The sequence below is a fragment of the Rhinatrema bivittatum genome, chromosome 12 (genome assembly GCF_901001135.1).
Source record: "Rhinatrema bivittatum chromosome 12, aRhiBiv1.1, whole genome shotgun sequence".
Taxonomy (NCBI): Eukaryota; Metazoa; Chordata; class Amphibia; order Gymnophiona; family Rhinatrematidae; genus Rhinatrema; species Rhinatrema bivittatum.
Window position 1 is genome coordinate 81,821,591 of NC_042626.1, and position 21,744 is coordinate 81,843,334.

The 21,744-nt window shown below is 44.4% G+C and overlaps 1 protein-coding gene across 2 annotated transcripts in view; it reads right to left on the reverse strand.

The window, feature by feature from the left end:
- Nucleotides 1-2,116: 2,116 nt before the first annotated feature.
- SP6 (Sp6 transcription factor) overlaps nucleotides 2,117-21,744 on the reverse strand; it is a 30,178-nt gene continuing 10,550 nt past the window's right edge. Inside the window, exons 1-2 of one of the 2 annotated variants that reach the window (XM_029573725.1) lie at nucleotides 15,083-15,352; nucleotides 2,117-7,001 (exon numbers count right to left, since the gene is read on the reverse strand). In XM_029573725.1, the coding sequence (XP_029429585.1) occupies nucleotides 5,841-6,959 (1,119 nt within the window). In that variant the 5' untranslated portion in view covers nucleotides 6,960-7,001; nucleotides 15,083-15,352 and the 3' untranslated portion in view covers nucleotides 2,117-5,840. Of the gene's footprint in view, nucleotides 7,002-15,082; nucleotides 15,353-21,744 lie in introns of those variants that run through there. The other variant, XM_029573726.1, reaches the window with a different exon arrangement.

The following is a 21,744-nucleotide window of genomic DNA, read 5'->3' on the forward strand; positions in this document are numbered from 1 at the left end:
GCTTAAGAAAGGAGTGAACAGTGGTGGATGGAGAGAAGCAACATATGAGAGGGAAGGGGTGAACCTTTATCCCTCTCTCCCACTCCAGAAACTCTCCTTCCCCCCATCTTTCCTTCACTCTGGTCCTCGCCCATCCTTCCTCCCTCTCCCAGCTTCATTCCACTCCTGTGCTGATCATTTTTTCTCCCTCCCTTGCACCGATCACTAAGATCCCTTCCCCCACATCCAAAAAGACTTTTAAAAAAAAGAGAACAAAATAAGTTACATAATGTCAGAAAATGATTATTCCTGCACATACCCAGATCAGTCCAGACTCCTGGGTTTTGCCTCCCTGCCAGCAGATGGAGACAGAGGAAGTTTTACTGACACTGACATAACCCAGTGTGCCACCTGCAGTCCCTCAGTATTTCTCTGTCTCCAGCAGATGGTAGATGGTGCAAAACCTGCAGTATGGAATATATTAAAAAAAAAAAAAAAAGTAGAAAATAAGAGTAAGCTGAAAACAGAATTTTGGAAGAGTCCTCCCAGGAGGTTCTTAAGTCCTGGTAGGGCCATCCCTCCTGGTTGAGTCAGGCGAGCAGGGGGTTGCGACCCTTGGTGTGCTTCTGCCCTGTGAGAGCGCTGGAATCTGGAGCTGCTGGATACCCTCATGCCTCTTTCTTCCTCCCTGCGGTGGCTTCAGAAGCAAAGATTACTGACAAGGAAATACCTCTTTTTCTTTATTTAACAAAAAAAAAAAAAAGGAATTGGTTGGAGCCAGGGAATATGGAGGCAGACTCTCCAGCTGAGTGGTTGGTTTCTCAGTGGTGTGTGCAAGCAGGGAGGTGGTGTTCGCCACCAGAGACTAGGGGGCTGAGCATGGGGCTGGCAATTGGCTCATTCTGCTTAACCTGTAATGCCGGGAGTGAGCAATATAGGTCCAGCAGCATCACGGCGAGCAGGCTCACTCAGGGCAAACAATTTATTTTTATTGAAAAAAAAAATGTGCAGAGGTTTGGTATACTCACTCCTGCTAGAGGAAGAAACAGAAGTTTTGCGGCATCTGGTTTAACCTTCCCCTCAGAGTGGGAGCATGAGTGCCAGTTGCAAGGAGAACATTCACACTTAGCAGGAGCATGAGTGTGTTAAAGCGCAATTGCAGTCACTATCTACCAATCACTACAATGTTTTACTTCTTGTTAAACTTTTTATCTTTCCTCTAACTCTAATCCCAGTTAGAATGACCCTCGTTTTATTGTAACTTCTTCTTCCATGCACTTGTTTTACTTTTAATGTATACTCTTATGTTATTAGTTATTTACGTTATAATGTATTTCTCACCCCTTGTTTTATGTAAACCGACATGATACGAACTCCGTGAATGCCGGTATAGAAAAATACAAATAAATAAATAAATAAATTGTGTGCAGAGGGAGAGTGTGTTTATGCCGCGATGGTGCATGCTCGAGTCCCAGGTGCCAGGCCTATAAATCATGGTCAATGTAGGTTGTGAGTTCACTCATCAGTTGGAGAGTGGATAGAGGAAGTTGTCGACAGTTCAGCGCTGGCTCTCAGTGTATACAGCTAAATTTAAAAGCACTTCTATTCCAAGGGAAGTTGTAGGGGCTCCCATTATTGGTTCTCCCTCTCATCATTAAGACTGGGGGGACAGTGCTCCTGCGGAGAGCAGGAGTTCCAGGGCCAGGATGAGAATCCCACCATCATTTTCATGCCCAGTAGAAGCAGAGGGCCTTACCCATCCTTCCTCCCTTATCTCATTCCCATGATGATCATCTCTCCTCCCTCCCTTGCACTGATCACTAAGATCTCTTCCCCCACATCCAAAAAGACTAAAAAAAAAAAAGAGGGAACAAAAGAAGTTACCACATAAATATCAGAAAATTACTATTTTTTATAAAGAAAAATAAAATTTGCATTTGATATGCAAACCTATGCAAATGGCCCAGAGCATTTCAGAAACTTTGCTGCAGAATTTTTCCCAGAGCAGCAGCAGCAGAAATCTGGGGCTGTGTGTGTTACCTCAGCTTAACATGCACAAGCAGTGCTGCCAGGAACAGCAGATAGACTGAAAGTTACAAGAGACTGACGAATGACAAAAACAGAACACAAAACCAAAACAAGCAAAACAACTTTATTTGAGTTTAAATAAAGCCATTTCCAGTTATTTTCACAGCAGCAAAGACATCCTACATCTCCTCTACAGGTTCCTACAGACCAGGACTCAGGGCTGCCAACATACATAAGAAGTTTTTAATGACAGTCTTCTGACACACAATCCACAGTCACTGTCCCACTCTGCTGGGATTCATCTGGGTTGCACCCCGACTCCCCAGTACTGCAGCCTGTACATCCCACGCCCGCCGCTCACAGTGTCTACTGAATGAGATTATTTTTACAGATAGAATTTGTTCTTTTTTTTCCCCATGACAGTTGGCAACCCTGCTATGAACCTACAGAAACAGTCTGAGAGAAAAACAGCATAAAAAGTCCTGTCCAGGGGACATGCACAACACTGAGTCGCGGTCATCCACCCTCAAACCTCAGGGATGTGTAAAAAGCCCCTGAAATGCCAGCAAGACCACATGCACTGCCCTCCAAGGATCACAAATGCAGTCCAGCACCTCCCCTTCTGCCCTCAGGAATAATACTTCGCATTTCCCATTCTTACTCCACTCATGCGCACTGGGAACCTGGTACCGCCTTACACTCTCTCAGTTGAACTGGTTTCAGTGGGTGGAGAAGCCACTCAGATTATAGATTGCATCCCACACCCCCCATAAAGTGGTGTATGACTGGGCAGGGTTGTTCATACTGGACTGCATCTTCCCAGATTTCTTTTCCAGAGGGCTGCAGCCCCAGGGGCTGAAGGCCGATCTATCTGCCTTTCTTTGAAGGGTGGGGAAAACAGGATTAACATGAGATTTATCACAGCATTTTCTGTCACAAAATATCCTGGATTAGTCATTCCTTCTGGTTTTGTGTCTACTCTTAATTTTGTTTGAACCGTGTCCGTTCTTTGGTGCTGTTCTTCTCAATCAACAAGAAAATGACCTGGTGCAGCAATATCCATCAGATGAGCAGGCCGACGAGAGTATTACCAGCTCAGTCATACAGCTCAGCCAGTTCCTACTGCACCTTCTACTATTGCATAATTATACATTTAAAAACTAATTCCTAATTCTCAGTATTGCCCTAAAGCATGCAGAAAGCTGCTGGAGTGGTGCAGGAGGCAGGAAGAGCAGCACCAGACCCCTCTCAGCTCACCCAGTTTCATCCCACATTCACCAAAATGCAGCCAGGCAGAAAGGGCAGGATCCAGGGAAAGATTTTTGGCATGACAGTGAGCACCCATTCATCAGCACTACAAAACTCCTCCATTGCCCACACTGAAGCAGCTCTGGGATTTCTTTTGTTCATTTGGCTAGTGAGATGTAAACTCTTCATATTAAACACAAATGCAAGTTGATATTGGTAACTAGATTTATAGCTGCCTGGTATTGAAAATGCACATCTGGATGAACAGAGGGAAAGACTGTTTGCAGAGGGCTGCCTCACTTGCACTTTGCTTTACTAAGGCTTTTCTCCCTTTCTGTCTCTCTGGAATGGGCACACGGGATCAACGGAGCCGTCACCTCGTGTCTATCCAGGGCTCTGTCACTGATTTAGAGGTGGGGGAGATCTTTATGAAAAGAGCTCTGGGCCTTATTGGAGAAGCTATATGCAAAGTCTGTTCTGTAAACCTCTACAGATGTGTCTCACCTTTCTGGAATGGATTCACTTTGGTCTGTGTCTGATAAATAAACCATTAAAAAAAAAATAAAATCCAAAACTGACTTCATTAAAAACAATTAGAAAAAAAATTGCTGCATATCCTCAGGCAAAACTGGGATCTTTCCGCAACTGCATGTCAGGTTCCAGCAATCTGGGGTAGGAAGGCTCGCCCCTGTCTGCCCCCGCGATCCCCCCCACTTTCCTGTCTGTTCAGACTGTCATGTACCGGCAGCTTCTAGTCACAGGGGTGTAGCCAGGCTGGACTCCTGCATTGCTTAAGTTCCTTCAGGGGAGTGAGTGGGTGTGCCCACTGTAATCACACAAGAACATTGCCAAGGTTTGCAGGGCACCCTTCTGTGCGCTGGGGCAGCTCCCCAGCTTACTTTATCACTGCTTTATAGTAAACGAGCTGGTGTTGTCAGGGCACAGAAAAAGGAGTGATGGATGGTGGAGATGCAGAGCAATGAAATGCCAAAACTGAATGAGTAAGCCAGACCTTCACTACCATCAGGGCCAGGGGAGGAGCCATGACTACGTATGTTCAAGCTTCAAAATACAAAACAAACTAAGTCTCCCGCCCCCCCCAGACCACAATGCACTTATGATAAATGGAGTCCTTGCTATTTCAGTGCAACTATTTGGCCCCCCGAGTCTCCTGCACTCTCCACCCAGGGGAATCAGGGCTGAACCCCATCCTCCAATAAAGGATCATTTACAATGGCATCTCACAACAAACACTGCTTCAGAGAAATCTTGGCCAGCAAGTCCTGCTCTCTCTTCCACTTCAGACCCATTTTTCTCAGCTTCTGTTTATAGTGGTGACAGCGTGGGACCCAGAAGCACACTGTGGCATGACCCTTGTAAGCATGAACCATGACCCCTATGCAGTTACCTTCTGCCTAAGGGCCCTGGAAGCAGAATTCCTCATTCTTGCTCTCCCTCCCCAAGCCTGGTACTGGGCACTAATCTGCCATTCTCCTCCTCACTGCAGCCTTACCGGCAGGCCTGCATGTAGATGAGAGATGAGGGTCTTTCAGAAATCATCTGAATTCAATGTTCTATCACTGCATTGCTGGTAAATGATGGCCTTCAATAGGTCTCTGACATTTCCTGTACAAGATTCACCCACATCTGAGAGAAGGGGAGATTAGGAACAAGGAAGCCCACCCTGGAGTTAATAGAAAGAAAGTTAAACCACCAGATTTCCTTCCTCCCCTCTATCCCTGTTCTCCCATTGCAATCATGCTGTTTGTTATTCTTGTTCCAGCCTTTTCCTGAAGCATGTCAGGACAAATCCTGCCCTGGGATCGGCTCTCATTTATGACTTGATGCTTCATGCTAACAGTGAGCTATGTAAGACACTGAATGGTCAATTTTTCATCTTCCAAGAGAGGGAGGGGGACCTAAGTGAGGAGCTCTGCTTGTACTGAGAAGATGGCTATTAGTCCAAGTGCCAGTAGCAATAAATAAATTAATTGGGCTTAAGCAGCTAGAACCCTAGACAGGGTGGAAAGGAGCTGTGTGTCAGTACTAGAAGGAAGGTTTGGGTGTAGAGGGGCATGACTGGAACTCAAGTCCCACAGCTTTATTTTTCAGCAATTGCATTCCATTCTCCCCTAGTGCCTCTTTGCCTGAGAACATGGGATTTGTGTGATATTTCGTGCAGAACATCCCACCCACTAATGTCCTAAAGGGCACAAAAATCTCCCTCTTCAGACCTACTCACATTCAGACAGTAAAACTGCCCTTACTCAAGGCTTTTCCTTATATGATGAGGATTTCTCTACAGACTTACATAATTCCTACTACACTTTATCACCTGATCTTACTTTCACTACAGAATAAATAAAACCTACTGAGGCACTGAAAATACCCAGGGAAGAGAATACTAAGGCAATCCTCCTCATCCCCAATCCTGAGAAGGGGGGGATGATGGGATATGTTAGTATCCCAAGACCCCATTCAGAACTTCTATAACTAGGCAGCAAGTGTGGACTGTACACTGGAAAGAAGGTACCACTAGGATCCCGGCACTTGTAAAGAGTCAGGAGTGGAGAAAGGGATAGAATTCAGTTTGCTTGGGTGCCACTGGATGTGCTGTCATCGGGATCTTGTTTGGCTTTTCCTGGAGGGTCACACACTGCTGAGCTGCTCTTGTTCTCCCCTTCATTTACCTCCCTGGCTCCTTCATGGGTTTTCATGTGCTTGCTCAAGTGGTCACTCCTCATGAACACCCTGCTGCAAACAGGGCAAGTAAACTTCTTGGTCCCCGTGTGGGTCTGAAGGTGCCTCTGCAACTCATCAGACCTTGTGAAGCGCTTGCCACAGAAGAGCCAGTTGCACACAAATGGCCTGTCACCGCTGTGCCATCGCAGGTGGGCTTTCAAATGAGAAGTCTTTGCATATGCTTTTCCACAGCCTGGGATGTGACAGTTATGGAGATGCTTTTTCTTGGTTCCATCAGCACAGGGTCCAAGACGCTCGGCCTCCATGCAGTTTGGGCAGCGGCAAGCTGCTTGACCTGAGCTCCGTGGCATGGAGCGCCTGGAGCTTTTTGGCCTTGAAGAGCTGTCCAGTACCTGATCAAGACCATGAGGCTCCTGAGGAGAATCAAGCTGCTTAAACCCTTCCTGGCCTATCAAATGTTGTGCAGAAGACAACATATGAGGTGGAGGCCCACAGAGTTGATGCTCTGAGCCATAACTGCCAAGTGTTGACTGAAGACCACCTGCATGGGCTGGTGATTGAAGACCACCTTGACCATGCTGAAGGTCCATCCAACTAGACCCAGCATGTAAATCCCACCAGGGTGGCACGCCTCCATCTTCATTGGTATTGCTAGGATGTGAAGGCCTGAACCAGGGCTCATAATGGTGAGCCATCTCAGGAGATGGATGAAGGAGCTTTGAGAAATGACCCGTTTCCAGTTGACCTTCGCGTTCCAAACTGGGACAGTTCACATCTGTTGAGCTTTGAGGCTCATAACGATTAATGGCCAAGAAGTCGGTGTCAGGAACCAAGGGAATGTTCTGCAGCCCTACAGGTTGTAGAGAGGATGAGATATTGCTGGTGTCTGGGTTGCTTTGAATCTGGTAGGGCTGCAGAGGTTGTAGGTCCAGGCCGGAAGGAGAGGAGTGAGGGGTATCCGAGTGTTGTTTCCCAAGAGAGCCACAAACAGCAGTTAGCATTGCCAAACTCCGGATTTTAGGGAAGGCCCAAGTTGCTTTATCCTACAATAAAAAGAATAAGAAGTAGGTAAGAGCTAATAATTAGAAGAGAAAGAACTTCCAATAAATTGTCCCTCATCTTTTATTTAAAAAATTTACTTTTATACTAAAAAAATTCCTCTTCCCCAATTTCTTCTCTAAGACTTGTCATACTGGGTCAGACCAAGGGTCCATCAAGCCCAGTCTCCTGTTTCCAACAGTGGCCAATCCAGGTCAGAAGTACCTGGCAGGATCCCAAGGGTAAATGGATTCCATGCTGCTTATCCCAGGGATATGCAATGGATATCTGCAACTCCACCAATTTTATAAACCTTGTCAAAGGTTTATAAAATTGTTAATTTCAAAGAAAAAAAACCAAAAAGAACATATAATTGCAAGCTTGATATCTCCTGACACTGCCTTGTTGTTAATACGGTGTAACTAACCAAACTACACTATTGGTGCAAACTCCACAGGTATTTTTCCTTTATTGACGAACAAAAAATTACTGGCAGAGATTTGCACTTTGTTTCATGTGTGGTCATTTTTCAGAAAAAATCCGCACATGCACTGTTGAACAACGCACACACCTACACATGGACAAGTTGGACAATTTAAACGATTTACTTCTTTGCCCACAAAAAGGGCTTTGAATGTTGCCTTCTGTAGGGCTACTTGTGTCTTGCAAAAAATGCATACAAAAAAATGCTTAAGAGCAGTTGTGCCGATTATCAAGGCATCAACCTTAACAACTGCTCCTGCTCTTCACATGCTTCAGACCTGTCTAATTCCCCCACTTTTCTCTGTGTATTTTGGGTGGCGTACCCTGAGGAAACCCACACAAGCCTCCTGCACCATGCACTGTGTAAGAAGGTCAAATCTTTGCAACTACACTGGTAACTTCGAGCACAGCCCTTCAAGGCCAAGCCCCAGAAAATCCACAAGTTGTCATGCTAGGAATCCATCTCAGGTTTTCCATATAGGCACCACACAATCCAGATTGATTAGATGTTTTGATGCTTGTATTAAAAAAAAAAGTTTAAATATAGTTTATTCTACCCTCCTAAATATACTTAAAGGCAGTCACTTTAATAAAAGGCTTTGGGGACTCCGATTATAGTAATTACATATTGTCTGTACCGTTGCACAGTAACCAAACGGAAGAAACAGGCCCTAGTAATTGGACCTCTGTCACAGAGCAGCTCAGACAAGGTCCCATGGAAATTTGGGCAGAAAACGGGGGTGTAACACTCAACAGTCTGTTGCAGCCCAGACAAAAAGCAGACAGTGTAGAACCCTGAAAACCCAGGGAGGCTGCAGAAAAGCGCCCCCAGCAGAGATGGGAGTCAGCTCCGTCATCGTCAAGCAATGAATTTCCTGTGCATTTTGCTGCCTGGAATTGAGAACCAGAAGAGGTAGAATGGATGGAGTGACCCCTCCCTTTAAAGCAGGTGTCCTGGCTCTGCTGCTGAGCCCCACAGCCACCTTCCTAATTAACATTTTATGGAGGGATATCTTTTCCCAAATAAAAAACTTAGGTTTGTTAGATCACAGTTGTAGTCTGTCTCTCATTTTTCTATTTCACAGGATGTTTAATCCTCCCAGTTTGACCAGGCCAAATAATTTTATGTCCCTGATGGAAGTGGGCAGTAGGTTGCTAATTTTTCTCCCTCCCCCTCCTGTTTCCCATATTGTATGGATTTTCACTCTGAATCATAAGAATAAAAGTTAAATAATAAAAACAAAAGAATACAAAATAGATAAGGACTAGCAATAACCACAAGCTTTCAATAGCTCATATTCCCTTCCTCAGGTCAGTATAGAAAGGGCAAAAGATGGCAGAAAATATAAAAAGCTGAGGCCAAATCTTCAGGCAAAAAAGCAACCCAGAAACAATTGAGTGCATTGCCAGCTGTGCCTCTCTCATTACACAAATCTAGGAGGTGCATTTCACAAGGGATGCATTTGAAGACTATGTTTCATCGTCCCATTTTGGCAAAGGTCCCCATTGTGCCCATGTCACAATGCCCCACACTCAGCTGTGTTTGTGGCATATGGAAAGCAACTGCTCAGAACCACCCTGACAGATTCCTCCTGCTCCATCAAAAGCAGTCATTGCCCAGGAATGTTCTATCCCCTCCCAGTCCTGAGTAGGGGCCCTTCCAGAACCCTGCAATCCTGGGCCCTAAATCCGGCCTCCAGGTGGCGCCATTGCACAGTGATTGGGACTCCCTCCCCCAAGGGCTGTGAATGCTGCCTCTGCAGCAACCTGAGCCGGGATCCAATCACACACCTCCTGCATTAGCCACCACATGGGCTCCAGCAAGACTCTGGCCAGTAAAACAGCTTTCGATGTCAGTGCAACCAGACAAAAGACTAAACTTTTCTGTCATTCTGTGTCTACAGGCAAAAAGCTTTAGTGATAAAAGAGCCAAAGTCTGAGATAAAACAGAAAGTACTGTGCACGGCGGAAGCAGCACAAAAGAGAATGTGCGTGCGGCAATAAAAAGATAAAACTAGTGTTGGACTAGCTGTGGGGAAGCTGTTCAGACATTTCCCTGGAGAACAAGTTTCCAAAGAGCAGGGGGAGTGGAAACCCTGATTTTGCATTGTAACCCACCTGTCACGAACATCTTGAATGTGTGTGAGTTATACATTTTTTCAATAAATAACAAACCAGTCTCTCACCCACTGCCTGTTCCCCATTTGAAAGAGCATGGCCAGGGAGCTCTATGCTCATTAGAGAGGATGAGGGGGCTGAATGCAGAGGCCTTGTCATGCAGGAGCAGGGAAGAGACAAATGATGGTTGATATTTTGCACTGAAATGGAGGTCATACATTATACATAGGTCTTCATCCCAGAGGTGGCTGCATGCAGATGCTTTGAAGGGCAGTTAAGACCCTACACAGATGGTAAAAGACGCTATCTGAATGTAATTACAATTGAAAAAACAATAAAGCAGACACCAATAAGATGAAGAATATATTGAGACAGATAAAAGTAGTGGTTATGATCAGAGGGGGCAAAGGAAATGAATTGTTTTAGGGGTAAATTCTTAGCAAAGCCTGGAGAGAATATGAGAGGTTTCCAGGTGGAATATTCTGCCCTGAACTCTGTTTTCTGTTCACCTGCTGCCTATGTAAGTTAAGAACCGGGTTCCACGGCACCAATTTGGACCAGATTTAAAATGACAGATCAAGGCCGTTGTCAGTATGGTAAATCCTAGAGCACAGGAGGTATCACCTCAGGGCAGGCAGATGAGCACGTTTTACACTGATGTTGTAAAGCTCTAATAAATGAAATGATTTTTTTCCTTACATAATGCAAATCAAGGTTATTAAAAAGAAAGAAAACAAAACCCACAATATGGTGACCTGCCAGTCTAACAAACACTCCCCACATTATCTCCAGTCAGACCAAACAGTCCAGGAGTCTGAGGCTATGGTCTCCCAACACTCACAGTGAAACAAAGCAGCAAATCATGGGTGGGTGCAGGGGTGCCAACCTCCATCAAAGATACATTAAGAGATCAGAAACTCAAAAGAGGTCATGGAATAAGATGGAGGAGCAATGACAGTGGTGCTCTCCACATTACCAAAGCTGCCCACAGTAATTCATAATCCCCGAAAACAGCTCCATGAAAGAGCCTATGATTTCCCCTACTTGTTCTAGCACTAATGGATTATCACTCACAGTAATCACCATGGTTCTTTTCATGGATTTAGGGTTCTACACTAATATCTGATACCTGGTTTTATAGCAAATTAGAGACATTAGTATTTCTAATGGTATTCTATTCCTGAGGTGAATATACTTTTTTTATGGCAACAATAGATTTCTTACTCCTCTGATCGCAGCCTAGATGTAATCCAACGGTAGTAACCAGAATGTTGATTTTGTAGCTATCTAGTATTGGATCATAAGGATTGTTGAGTCTGTTAGTTTTGCATTTGTTGTATTTTTGTTTTATGAGCACTGTTTGTGCATTTGTGAATTGCCTTGATATTTGGATTGTGTGATCAACAAATAATTTTAAATAAATAGATCATCTTTTCTACAGTGATTCTGGAACACGTTCTAGCTATAGCATAGCACAACACTGGCATCTTTTCTTTCTCCTCCACATAAACTTTGTCTTCCCATCCCCTTCCCTCATAAAAGAGGCCAGGCTGGAGCTGGTACTTTTGGTTTTCTATCAGGCCAATACAGTACAGTGGTGGAGCGCACTGTACTGTATTGGCCGGCATTTGGAAGCGCGTTTTCGACGCGCTAGCCTTACCCCTTATTCAGTAAGGGGTAATAGCATGTCAAAAACGCACATCCACACCCCCCCCCCCCCCGAGATTAATAGCGCCCGCAACTTGCAAATGCATGTTGATGGCCCTATTAGTCATTCCCGCGTGATACAGTAAGTAAAATGTGCAGTCAAGCCACACATTTTACTTTAAGAAATTAGCGCCTACCCAAAGGTAGGCGTTAATTTCTGCTGGCACCAGGGAAGTGCACAGAAAAGCAGTAAAAACTGCTTTTCTGTGCACCTTCCGACTTAATATCATGGCGATATTAAGTCAGAGGTCCCAAAAGTTAAAAATAATTTAAAAAAAAAAATTAAAATGAGCCCGCGGCTCATGGGTTGAAAATCAGATGCTGAATTTTGCCGGCATCCGGTTTCCGAACCCGTGACTGTCAGTGGGTTTGAGAACTGACGCTGGCAAAATTGAGCGTCGGCTGTCAAACTCGCTGACAGCCGCTGCTCCTGTCAAAAAAGAGGCGCTGGGGACGTGCTAGTGTCCCTAGCGCCTCTTTTTACCGCGGGCCCTAATTTAAATAAATTAACTTACTGAATCGCGTGCACAGGAGAGTGGCCTGTGCGCGCGCCAGGAGAGCGCTCGCCTGCTCTCCTGCGATTTTTAAGGTATCGGCCCATATGGTGGTAGAATTGTCTCTGTTGACCTGGTGTTGATTTTTAGAATTAGTGTGAAACTTGATAAAGAGATTCAGCTAGCATGGATGCCTGCTGAGATCTCAGCCTACCTTGTCCCTCACCAATTTAAACCCAAAACATAATGGAGCAGACAAAGCCACTATGGTCAATGTGACTGACATCTTTTTGTCAATGCAGAGTCCTGAAGCTTTTATTCTCTCCCTCACCACCCAGGCTCCGTATTCCCTCTTTTTTATTTGTTGAATGAACATATTCTCTCTTCCTGCAAATTTAGGAAATCAGAATGCTGGAGAGTAGAATCTTGTTCCCAGGATGGGTGGAAATCATTCAGTGAATTTGGCTCATAGACAGAAGTAATTGTGATGTGGTAGTGGTGCTGCTGTCAGGCAGGGTGGAATGGGGCATCACACTGGTAGTGTTTATGTGCTGCGTATTCCAGTGAAGCAATGTTTGCTCAGAAGTAAATGGCTTTCTGGCCCAACTTTTTTACTTTATTATTAACTGGGCACATTTTACAGTGAAAGGAAAACATTTTCACTGCTGGAGCTTCTCATCTTCTAAATCACATAAGATTAGGCACTAGAAGCCACATGTAGACCTCCTGTCCCGCCTGCCAAAATTTGCCAAACTAAAGGAAAATTGTCCAAGTGGGCTACAATCTTCTTTGTCTCTCTCAGCTTTCTTTAACACAGTCCTGCATTCTCCACAAGAACCTTGAATGGGGGAAACAAGATCCCCCAAAGCTACAAGGAAACTTTTATGATGCAAAGCTTAGGTACAGTATGAAACAAAATAACCTACTTATAGCCTCAAGAACTACATAAAAGAAATCTACCTTGAAAATACTGGAAAATGGCCCTACTAAGATCACCTCACAGCACAAAATATACCTGTTCTAGCAAGAGACCAGATGTTAAGGCTTGCAAAGGGAAGACTTTAACATCTACAAGTTTACAAAACTGGTTGCTGGAACTTTTTCTTTAGGTTGTTTACATAACAAATACAGGTCTTAAATGCTCTTACCTCTGCAAATATTCACAAAGCTGCTCATATTCTCAGAGATCTGAACCACTGACTTCAGAGGAAGATTTCCTTATTAGAAGCACAATGTCTGGTCCCCTTTCTGGCTACGATGCACAGGTTACAGGACTAGCTAGTAGCTACGGCAGCCTTTGTGCTCTGGCAAAACAGAGAGAAGTGGCCAACAGCAGCAAGGCAGAGAGCAAGAGAAGTCAATTTAACTCCAGTCCAGAGAACAGAAAATTTGGGCAAATACTGCTCCGGATTTCCATCTTACTGCTAGTTGCTGGAATCAATTTGCTAATCCTCTGGCAACCCTGACATGAAAACCAGATTTCTCTTCTGCTGGGTACAGATGACAGAGATGAGTGGGAATTTATCGAGGCATGCATTTTTTGTCTAGATTAATTCTTATATTTGTTTACTGTTTTGGAATAAATGGTGTGCATCTTTCAGCATGGTCACAGCCAAATGTTTTTTAAAAAATCGGTTCCCAGTGCATTGTTAAACTGTTTTGAGAAATCATTTGGGATTGATAAGGCAGAATAGAAATGTATTTGAAACAGTTTAGATATATCAGAGGATGTCTTCTTGACTTTCCCACTGCACTAGAGTAGTGCCTGGATTTAGAACGGTGACAGCAGCTAATTCAGACCCCCTCCCCCCCCTAAACAAATCTGTCCTGGAGATCCCGCAGCCAGCCTGGTTTTCAGGATATCCAAGGAGAATAGACAGGAGTTAAATTTGCATTTATTGAGTCTCCAGTATATGAAAGTGTATAGCCAATGCCTACTCATTGTGAATATCCTGAAAACCAGGAGTGAGGAGCCCTGAGTTAAGAAGCAGCATACCTTTAAAATGCTGATATTTCCACCGCATTTCAATATAAATCAAAACACCAGAGAAACCTTAACAAATCTTCCTTTTAATTAGCAGTGACTGAGATTTCTTAGCATTGCTGAAGTAAAAGGGGTCAGAGGAATCATCTAACTGCTAAGGGAGACTCCAGGTCAGTCCTGGCTTTTCTGACACCCACTGCTGCAGCATTCTGGTACCTGTAGTGCTGGTGGCCAGCAGAAGATGTAGAGCTACTGAGATGCAGGGATAGAAACTGGGGATAGCTAAAAGCCTCCCTGCACATAGTGGCTCACTTCTGCCCAGAGCTGGAAGCCTGAAGAGGGTAAAAAGAAGGTTTCCACAGATGGGGCATGGCGAGACCTTCCTCTGGATGGGTCACTGCATCCAGCAAATGTTTAAGAGGAATGGGAGCTAGGGGTGTGCACTGATAAAACTTTTGGTTTGGTTCCATTCCATTTTTTTGTTTTGTTATTTTTTTTTTCATTTTTAATTTAGTGGGCACTATTTTTTATTTTGTGCACATTATGTGAGTTGTAATAATGCACGTACTAAATTGAAATAATGTGCACTAAACAAATTTATGAAAACATGAAGTTTCATTAATTGTTTTATCATTTTGGTTTAGAAACAACATGAAGCAAAATAGGCAATGTCATTACAAAGGAAAGCACATCCCTACGAGGAGGCAGGGAAACAGGGAAGGTTTCTTGTTTTAAAGCTTTCAGGAATGTTCTCCATAAGAAATCACAGAAAATGGCCATCATCTGTCAATCTAAAACTCAAACTTCCAAGAAAAGGGAAATGTTCAAAACTGAAGAATTGGTTGACAAATCAGAGCAGGGCTAGAATTGCTGTTTCCCTCCTGGATTAGTGTTAGATTTCCATGCTCAAGACACCCATCTTAGTGGATATAATGATGACTGGATGGCAAGCCGTGTCCCTGCCACTCCTTATCTGAGATGTTAACAGGAAAAGAACCAAATAATCTCTCAAACCAAATTGCAAAGATTCAGAACCAATGCTCTTAGACACTTCCTCTAAATCAAACCCTTTCTCTTTTCTCCCTCCAGGGCTGGCAGGTTCCTGAGATCCTCTTATCCCAACAGAGCAGTCCAGGAGTTAGCTAATGCCTGACAATTCCTATCCCCCCTCCCCCCTGCCCATCCAGATGTCCAGCATCCCTTCCCTGCCCAAAAGCCCCAGGACAGTCTTGTACTGACCAGCCAAGAGTAAAAGCAAAAACCAGGGCAGGCTAGACCAGGACTAGCAATTCTTACATACCTGGATCTAAAGAGGCTTTCCTTGCAGCACTGGTCTCATCTGGCTGGGAAGGAAATAGTTGAATCCCTAGGAAAGTCAGGAGTCCAGCGTTTATGAGAGAGAGCAGCTGATTCTGGGCTGTGGAGTGTGAGGGAGAGAAACTGATCTTTGGCTATGGAGTGTGAGGGAGGGAGGGCAGCTAATCCTTGGGCTCTTGAGTGTGAGAGAGGGCAGCTGATCTTAGGGCTCTGAAGTTGAGGGAAAGCAGGCGATCCTGGGGCAAGGCTGTGAATGACTCAGTCTCACTGCCTTCAGTCTCCCTCCTTAACTCCTTTTTCCCAGTTCCAACTCCTCCCATCTACCTGCTGGTTCCCATTAACTCTTCCAGTGCCAGCCCAGGGCAGGAGAAGGGCAATTCTAGGAGATTGTCATCTTCAAGCACTGCTCATAGGTGCCATGAAGACAAAAAAGGAAATTGGACCAAAAAGGATTGGGGGGGGGGGGGGGGGGGGGTGGGGGGGGGGGTGAAAGGGAAGCAACTGTTTTGCAGACAGAACTCGTCAAAAAGATTTGGGAGGAAATTGGGTTGTCACGTCTTCAAATAAATAATAGTGGTAGTCTTTATTCATGGTGGCTTGGAAATTCGGAATGATTCTGAGATCAGGGAGCAGATGGGACAAGAACTTCAGAGAAATATACTGTAAGAAATACGTTAAAGTATCATTCGAGTGAAAGAAATTGAACGGGGGAAATTATTTTGTGCCCTAAAAGGAAAGCAGGAGCTGGGGAACAGCAATGAAATTGTAGAAGTGATGTGAATCCAGATTCTGCCTCCCACTTCCATTCATTTTTCCCAGGGCCACACAAGAAAGATTTGTGCTTTTATTGGAATTCTCTTCCTAAATAAAATAATGCAAAAATTGTGTCTAGTTACAGCCAGAATGGCGAAATCTTGATAGTTGAGCAGATGGAGTTCTAAAGTGGCTATCAGAGACAGGTGGGCAGGCAGCTTGCAGCTCCTCCACTAACAGGGTGCAGAGGGCAGAATTAGTAGTCACTTCTCTTCCCTCTCGAGTGCCAGTGCAAGGGACATGCCAAGATCAATTTCATGGAGGAATTCCCGAAAGCCAAATATATGCAACCACATTTCACTAATCTTCAGATGTATAGCATAGTGTATTGCTTTCAATGCGGTTACACTAACATTGTTAATGCAATACAATAAATTACAATTAATTCATATTTTAATGTTGCACTCGGCCTGGAGTACTTTTGTAGGAAGAAGGGTAATCAGTGCTGAAATAAATAAAAAAAAACAAAAACAAAACCCAGTATGGGCAACAGATGTGAAGCCTTCTTGCTGGCGTGCTCTTCCTGACCAGCTCTTACTTTTGTGAATTTGCAGGTCACAATATCAGTTCCTCCATGTACAAAAAAAGGAAATCTTCCAGAGAGGCAGCAAAACTGGACAGGAGATTTCATGTCCTGCCTTGTTGCGAACAGATCCCTTCCAGCCCTTCCATCTGGATTTCAGGCTGTTTTAATGTCTATGGTTTATTACTGTGCACCGCTTGGAAGAACCTTCTAAAGTGTTTAAATGCACAAATACAGAGCTGTTACTCCTTTTTCCGTTGCACTGCTTGCAGAAAGCTTCTCCCAATTTCTTTCTACCAGTTATCGCAGTTTAAGCGCTTTGCATTGATCGGATCTGCCCGGGCCGGATGGAAAGTGAGATCCCCTCCCGGAGTTGCTCCGGGGGAGGGGGATTGCAGTAGGGCTGCCTGTGCCGCTCCTTCCTCTGACTGGAGCCCCACTGACCACATTATCAGCGGCATTTTGCGACCCGAACACATTGGCTCTTTCGTGCCTTGGCCAACCAGGGCTGGGGGAGGGGGAGGGGAGCTGTCAGCCTTCTCACCTGGGGCGGAAGGCTGGGAGCCGCTCTGATGAGATAAAACTGCAGGAAAGAGGGATTTCAGCTGAGCCAAGCAGATCCACCTCTGCCTCCACACTATGGGAGAATGCCAAGACGACAACAAAACCCATGGAGGACTTCACGCTGGGAACTGCCTCCCAAAAACAGCAGTGGTGAAGCTCCAGTATTAAGCAAACTCCTGCACGTTGTCTAGTAAGGGCTAATTTGTGCTGAGATTAGCACCCCGTGGTGGCTAAGAATCTCTTTCCACTACTGTTGGAGCATTTTCGGATGTTTCCTTTCTTTTTTATTTATCTCTTGTTTAAATTTGCATTCATTGGCCCATGAAATTCATTTACAGCTAACCCAGGTTTATTTTGCTCCATTTGTAATTCTACCCTTGTTATGATGAGGAGGGATCGTGAACCCTTGGACCGACGGGAGGATGATATTACCTTAGGAGGTGGCTCCTTAGGTTCAACCGTTGGGTGGCGAGGCGGAACAGAAGATGGGACTGGCTGACCCTCGGCACTGAAGGCTGAGACAGTGGTTGAGAGGATGAAGAGGCGTGGCGTCGGAGCAGAGCCAACTGGATCTTCGCCACTGGAAGCCCGCGGTCCCCCCAGGAGGAGCCCGTAGGGTCCCAGGCCGCTGGGACTTAGGTGGGCCCTTGAAGACGGGTGGTCCGGAGGAAGTCCAAGGTCGAGTACCAGAGGATCACCGCTAGCCAGTCCAAGATCACACACCGAAGAATCACCGAGAAGAAGCAGGAATCAGGAACTCGAGGAACCGGAGGACTCACCGAAGCAAGCAGACTCGAACAACGAAGTTGCCAAGTCGAGGAGTGAGTGGAGGAAGTCAGCTTTTATACTTCCCTGTGCCTGGCCCATTAGGCACAGGTGAAGTTAATTTGGAGGACAAGGCCCTTTTAAATCCTGTGAGGGGGCGCAGCCTCACGCCTAAGGGAAGGGCGGCCATTTTGGGTCCCGGGTGCAGAGCAGAGCGGCCAGACGCCGCGAGGGAAGGCCTGGAGCACCTCCCCCGCTGGCAGCCACCGCAGGGGTCGGCGCCGAGGAGCAGGGGTGACCAGAGCCGGGTTCCGGTGCCCTCTCCGACATTGCCATGGCGGCCCCGATGCTGCGAGGCACAACAGCCCTTTTTATAGTGAGAACTGAGGAGCCTACAGCAAGGGCACTCCTGGGTTCTTCTCATCCCCAGTGTGAAGCCAGGATTGGAAATCCAACAGGGTCTTCACAGAGCTAATTCCAAAGTCAACTGGTGAAATATTGTTATGGTGCAATCTTTGTATGATTCCCAGCAGAGGCAGAAGTGAGGCCAGAAAGTGTATCTGAGAACTGGAGGCTGAAAAATTGTGCGCTGCTTGTGACAGATTAACCCTGCACCTGTGATTCTCTCTCCTCCAGGAGCAAGAAGGTTGGATTATCCCTGCACCTCTGATACCTTCCTCAGAAGCCAGGATTATCTTTGCACCCCTGATATATCCCTGTTCGCCTGATAACTCCTCCAGGAACAAGGGGAAGGGATTATCCCTGAATATAAGAATCACCAGGCTGCCTAGCCTCTCATCATAGCTGAGATGGTCCATTCACTTTATCATTTTTAGTTGCCCTGCTTTTCACTTTCTCTAGTTTTGTTAAGACTTTTTTAAAAATGGGATGACCAGAACTACACACAATACTCGAGGTGCAGTTAACCAGGACTGGATACAGAGACATCATGATATTCTCGTTTTATTCTCTGCTCCTTTTTGAATCAAGCCTAACATTCTGTTTGCTTTTTTGACCACTGCCTCGAGCTGAGTTGAGGTCTCCAAGGTCCTTTTCCTGGGAAGTGACTCCCAATACAGAATCCAGCATTATGTAGTTGGGATTATTTTTCCTGGTGTGGGATTAATTTTCCACATTAAATTTCATCTGCCATTCAGATGCCCAGTCTCCTAGACTCACAAAATTCTTCTGTGGTTCCCCATAATCTGCTGCCATTCTAACATATTTTAATAATTTTGTATCATCTGCAAATGTGATCACCTCACTCACTGTTCCAGATCATTTATTAATATGTTAAAACAGCACAGGTCCCAATACTAATGACCATTTGGAAAACTATTTAGTCCTAACCTCTGTTTCTGGGCTTTTAACCAGTTACCAATTCACAATAGAACATTGCCTCTTATCCCATGACTTTGTAATTTCCTGTTATGGAGGTCTTTGCAAAATGCCTTCTGAAAGTCCAAATACACTATATCAACTGGCTACCTTTATCTACATGTTTGTTTACACATTCAAAAAAATTCAAAAAGACTGGTTAAACAAGATTTCTCCTTGTAAAAACTATGTTGACTCTTTCCCTTAAACCATGTCTATCTATATGGCCAATGATTTATTTTTAAAAATGGCTTCTACAATTTTGCCCAGCAGCAACATCAGGCTCACTGCTCTATAGTTTCCCTGATCACTCCTGGAGCCTTTTTTAAAAATTAGTGTCATATTGGCTACCTTGCAGTCTTCAGCAGTCAAAGCTGTTTTAAGTGAAAGATTATAGATTGCTAGTAATAGGTTAGCAATTTAACATTTTTATTCTTTTAGAACTCTGGGGTGAGTGCCATCTGGTCCCAGTGATTTGTTACTGTTTAGTTTGTCAATCAGATCTATTACACCCTTCACTGCCATAGATATTTGTTTTAGTTGCACCCCCGATGTATCCTACAGGAGTAAGGAGACTGATTATCCCTCCATTCTTGACATCTCCCTCAGAAGCAGGGCGATGGGATTATTCTTGTATCCCTGATTTTTCCCCCATGAGCAAGGAGATGGAATTATCATTGCACCTCTGGTATGTCCCCCAGGAGCAAGGAGAGAGGATTATCTATGAATCCCTGACAATCACCCCAGGAGCAGGAAGAGGGGACTATTCCTGCACCTCTGCATCCCTAATAACTGCACCAGGAGGAGGGATACCGGATAAAGCCTGCACCTCTGATATCTCCCTAGGAGCAGGGAGATGGGATTAGTCCTGCAGCTCTAACTCCCTTAGGAGCAGAAATATGGAATTAGTTCTGCACTGTACCACCTTTTCAATATCACTATGTGCATCGAGAAATCTCTCTGGAGATGTTGATGTGGGCAGAGGCAATCGTCTCTAACACTTAAAAGCTCAAAATTTAAAAAAGGAGACCACACAGGTAGAGTAAATAATGTTTATGCAAGGGAATTATTGTCATAGAGCATTTCCGCATGGATAAATGTTTGAAATACCAAAAAATGCCTTGAAATTACAGTTAATTACAGAGTCTATTTGCATAAATTACAAGGTGAGTTTACAAATTCTTTCAATCCATTCCATGTGCTTACGCAGCAGGTTAAAGCCAAGTAGTTTGACTTGGAGAGAGAAGAGATTCCTGCCATTTTAGACTAAAAGATCTTTCTGTTGGGTCTTCCATGTTATCCTATTTTAGATACTGTGCGCATTCCGTCCAAAAAGCGATTTCACCACTTCTACAACTTGTCACCAATGGGCCTTATTCACAAGTCCTTTGCCCATGGAAAAAGTTCCATGACACAGATTAGCATTCTGAGGCTCTCTTCTGGTAATCTTAGTATTAAGGCATTAAGTTCTTGTATTTCATGGCTTTACAATAAAATCAGTGGTGTGAAAGAGCATAAAGTAAAATTCCTAAACTAAACATTCAGTGTGACTCGTTGAACCTACGACAGGAGCTCTAAACTAAATCTTCTCTAATAAGTCCAAAGCAGACTGAGGAGGATTTGAACACATCGTGCTAAAAGGCCATAAATCCTTTTCAGGAACAGTTAAATTCACTGCAGCTAAGAAAGAGAAACAAAGGAAGTTTTATGTCCTTCCAAGAAAACTGCTCTTGATGGGAGCATGAGCCCAACAATGCAATCAAGATGAAAAATGTTCTTAAAACAGCTGAAGTCCCACATTACAGTTTCATGGCATTATTGGGTATCTTTCTTCTGAAGGTAGTGATCCAGGGACTTACCCTGATGCTCATTTTACCTCTAGATATAATGTAATGACATTGCAAAATATTTTTGCTTTTGTTTGACTCACTCAGGTATCCAGATCTGCACTGGGAAAAGTGAATATGCCCTCATGTTACCAAAGTTTCTCCCTGTTTCTTCTTTCTGTGCCATTCTTTCAATCACTTGCATCCTAACTTGGTCTCAGAAGGAGGCATGTCTGTTTTCAGTGAGGTAAATGACTGGGATATGGAGCTGTTTCCATTTCATTAGAGTGCATATCTCAATTCCAAAGGCCTCTCCAAGATTAGGAAACCTCAATCTTTGGAGCTGTCAGCTATGGCAGAAAGAAGGCATTTTCTTCATTTTGTCTCAGGTTCTTTCCAAGAGAAAGCATTTCTAGATGTTTAATCTGCTTCTCTGGTCAAACATTAATCATATTTCACATTTATACACTAGTGGGGAAAATATTTCACAAGGTTTTATTAAGGGATAATGAGATAATACCCTTATTCAATAGACGTACACATGGTTAATGCGACTCCGACAGTGCTCTATGTTTCAATGGCAAGAGGAAATGTGGATAAAAGGATTTGCATTCACAAAAAAGTGGGGAGTAGCTTGCTTGTTACGGGGTTACTACCCCAAACCAAGCAAGCCTGATACTTCAATTTCAATGCATATCCAGTGTAGCTCTCTGCTTCAATGGCAGGGGGGAATGAAGAAAAGATGATTTTATATTCAGACAACAACCAACAAGGACT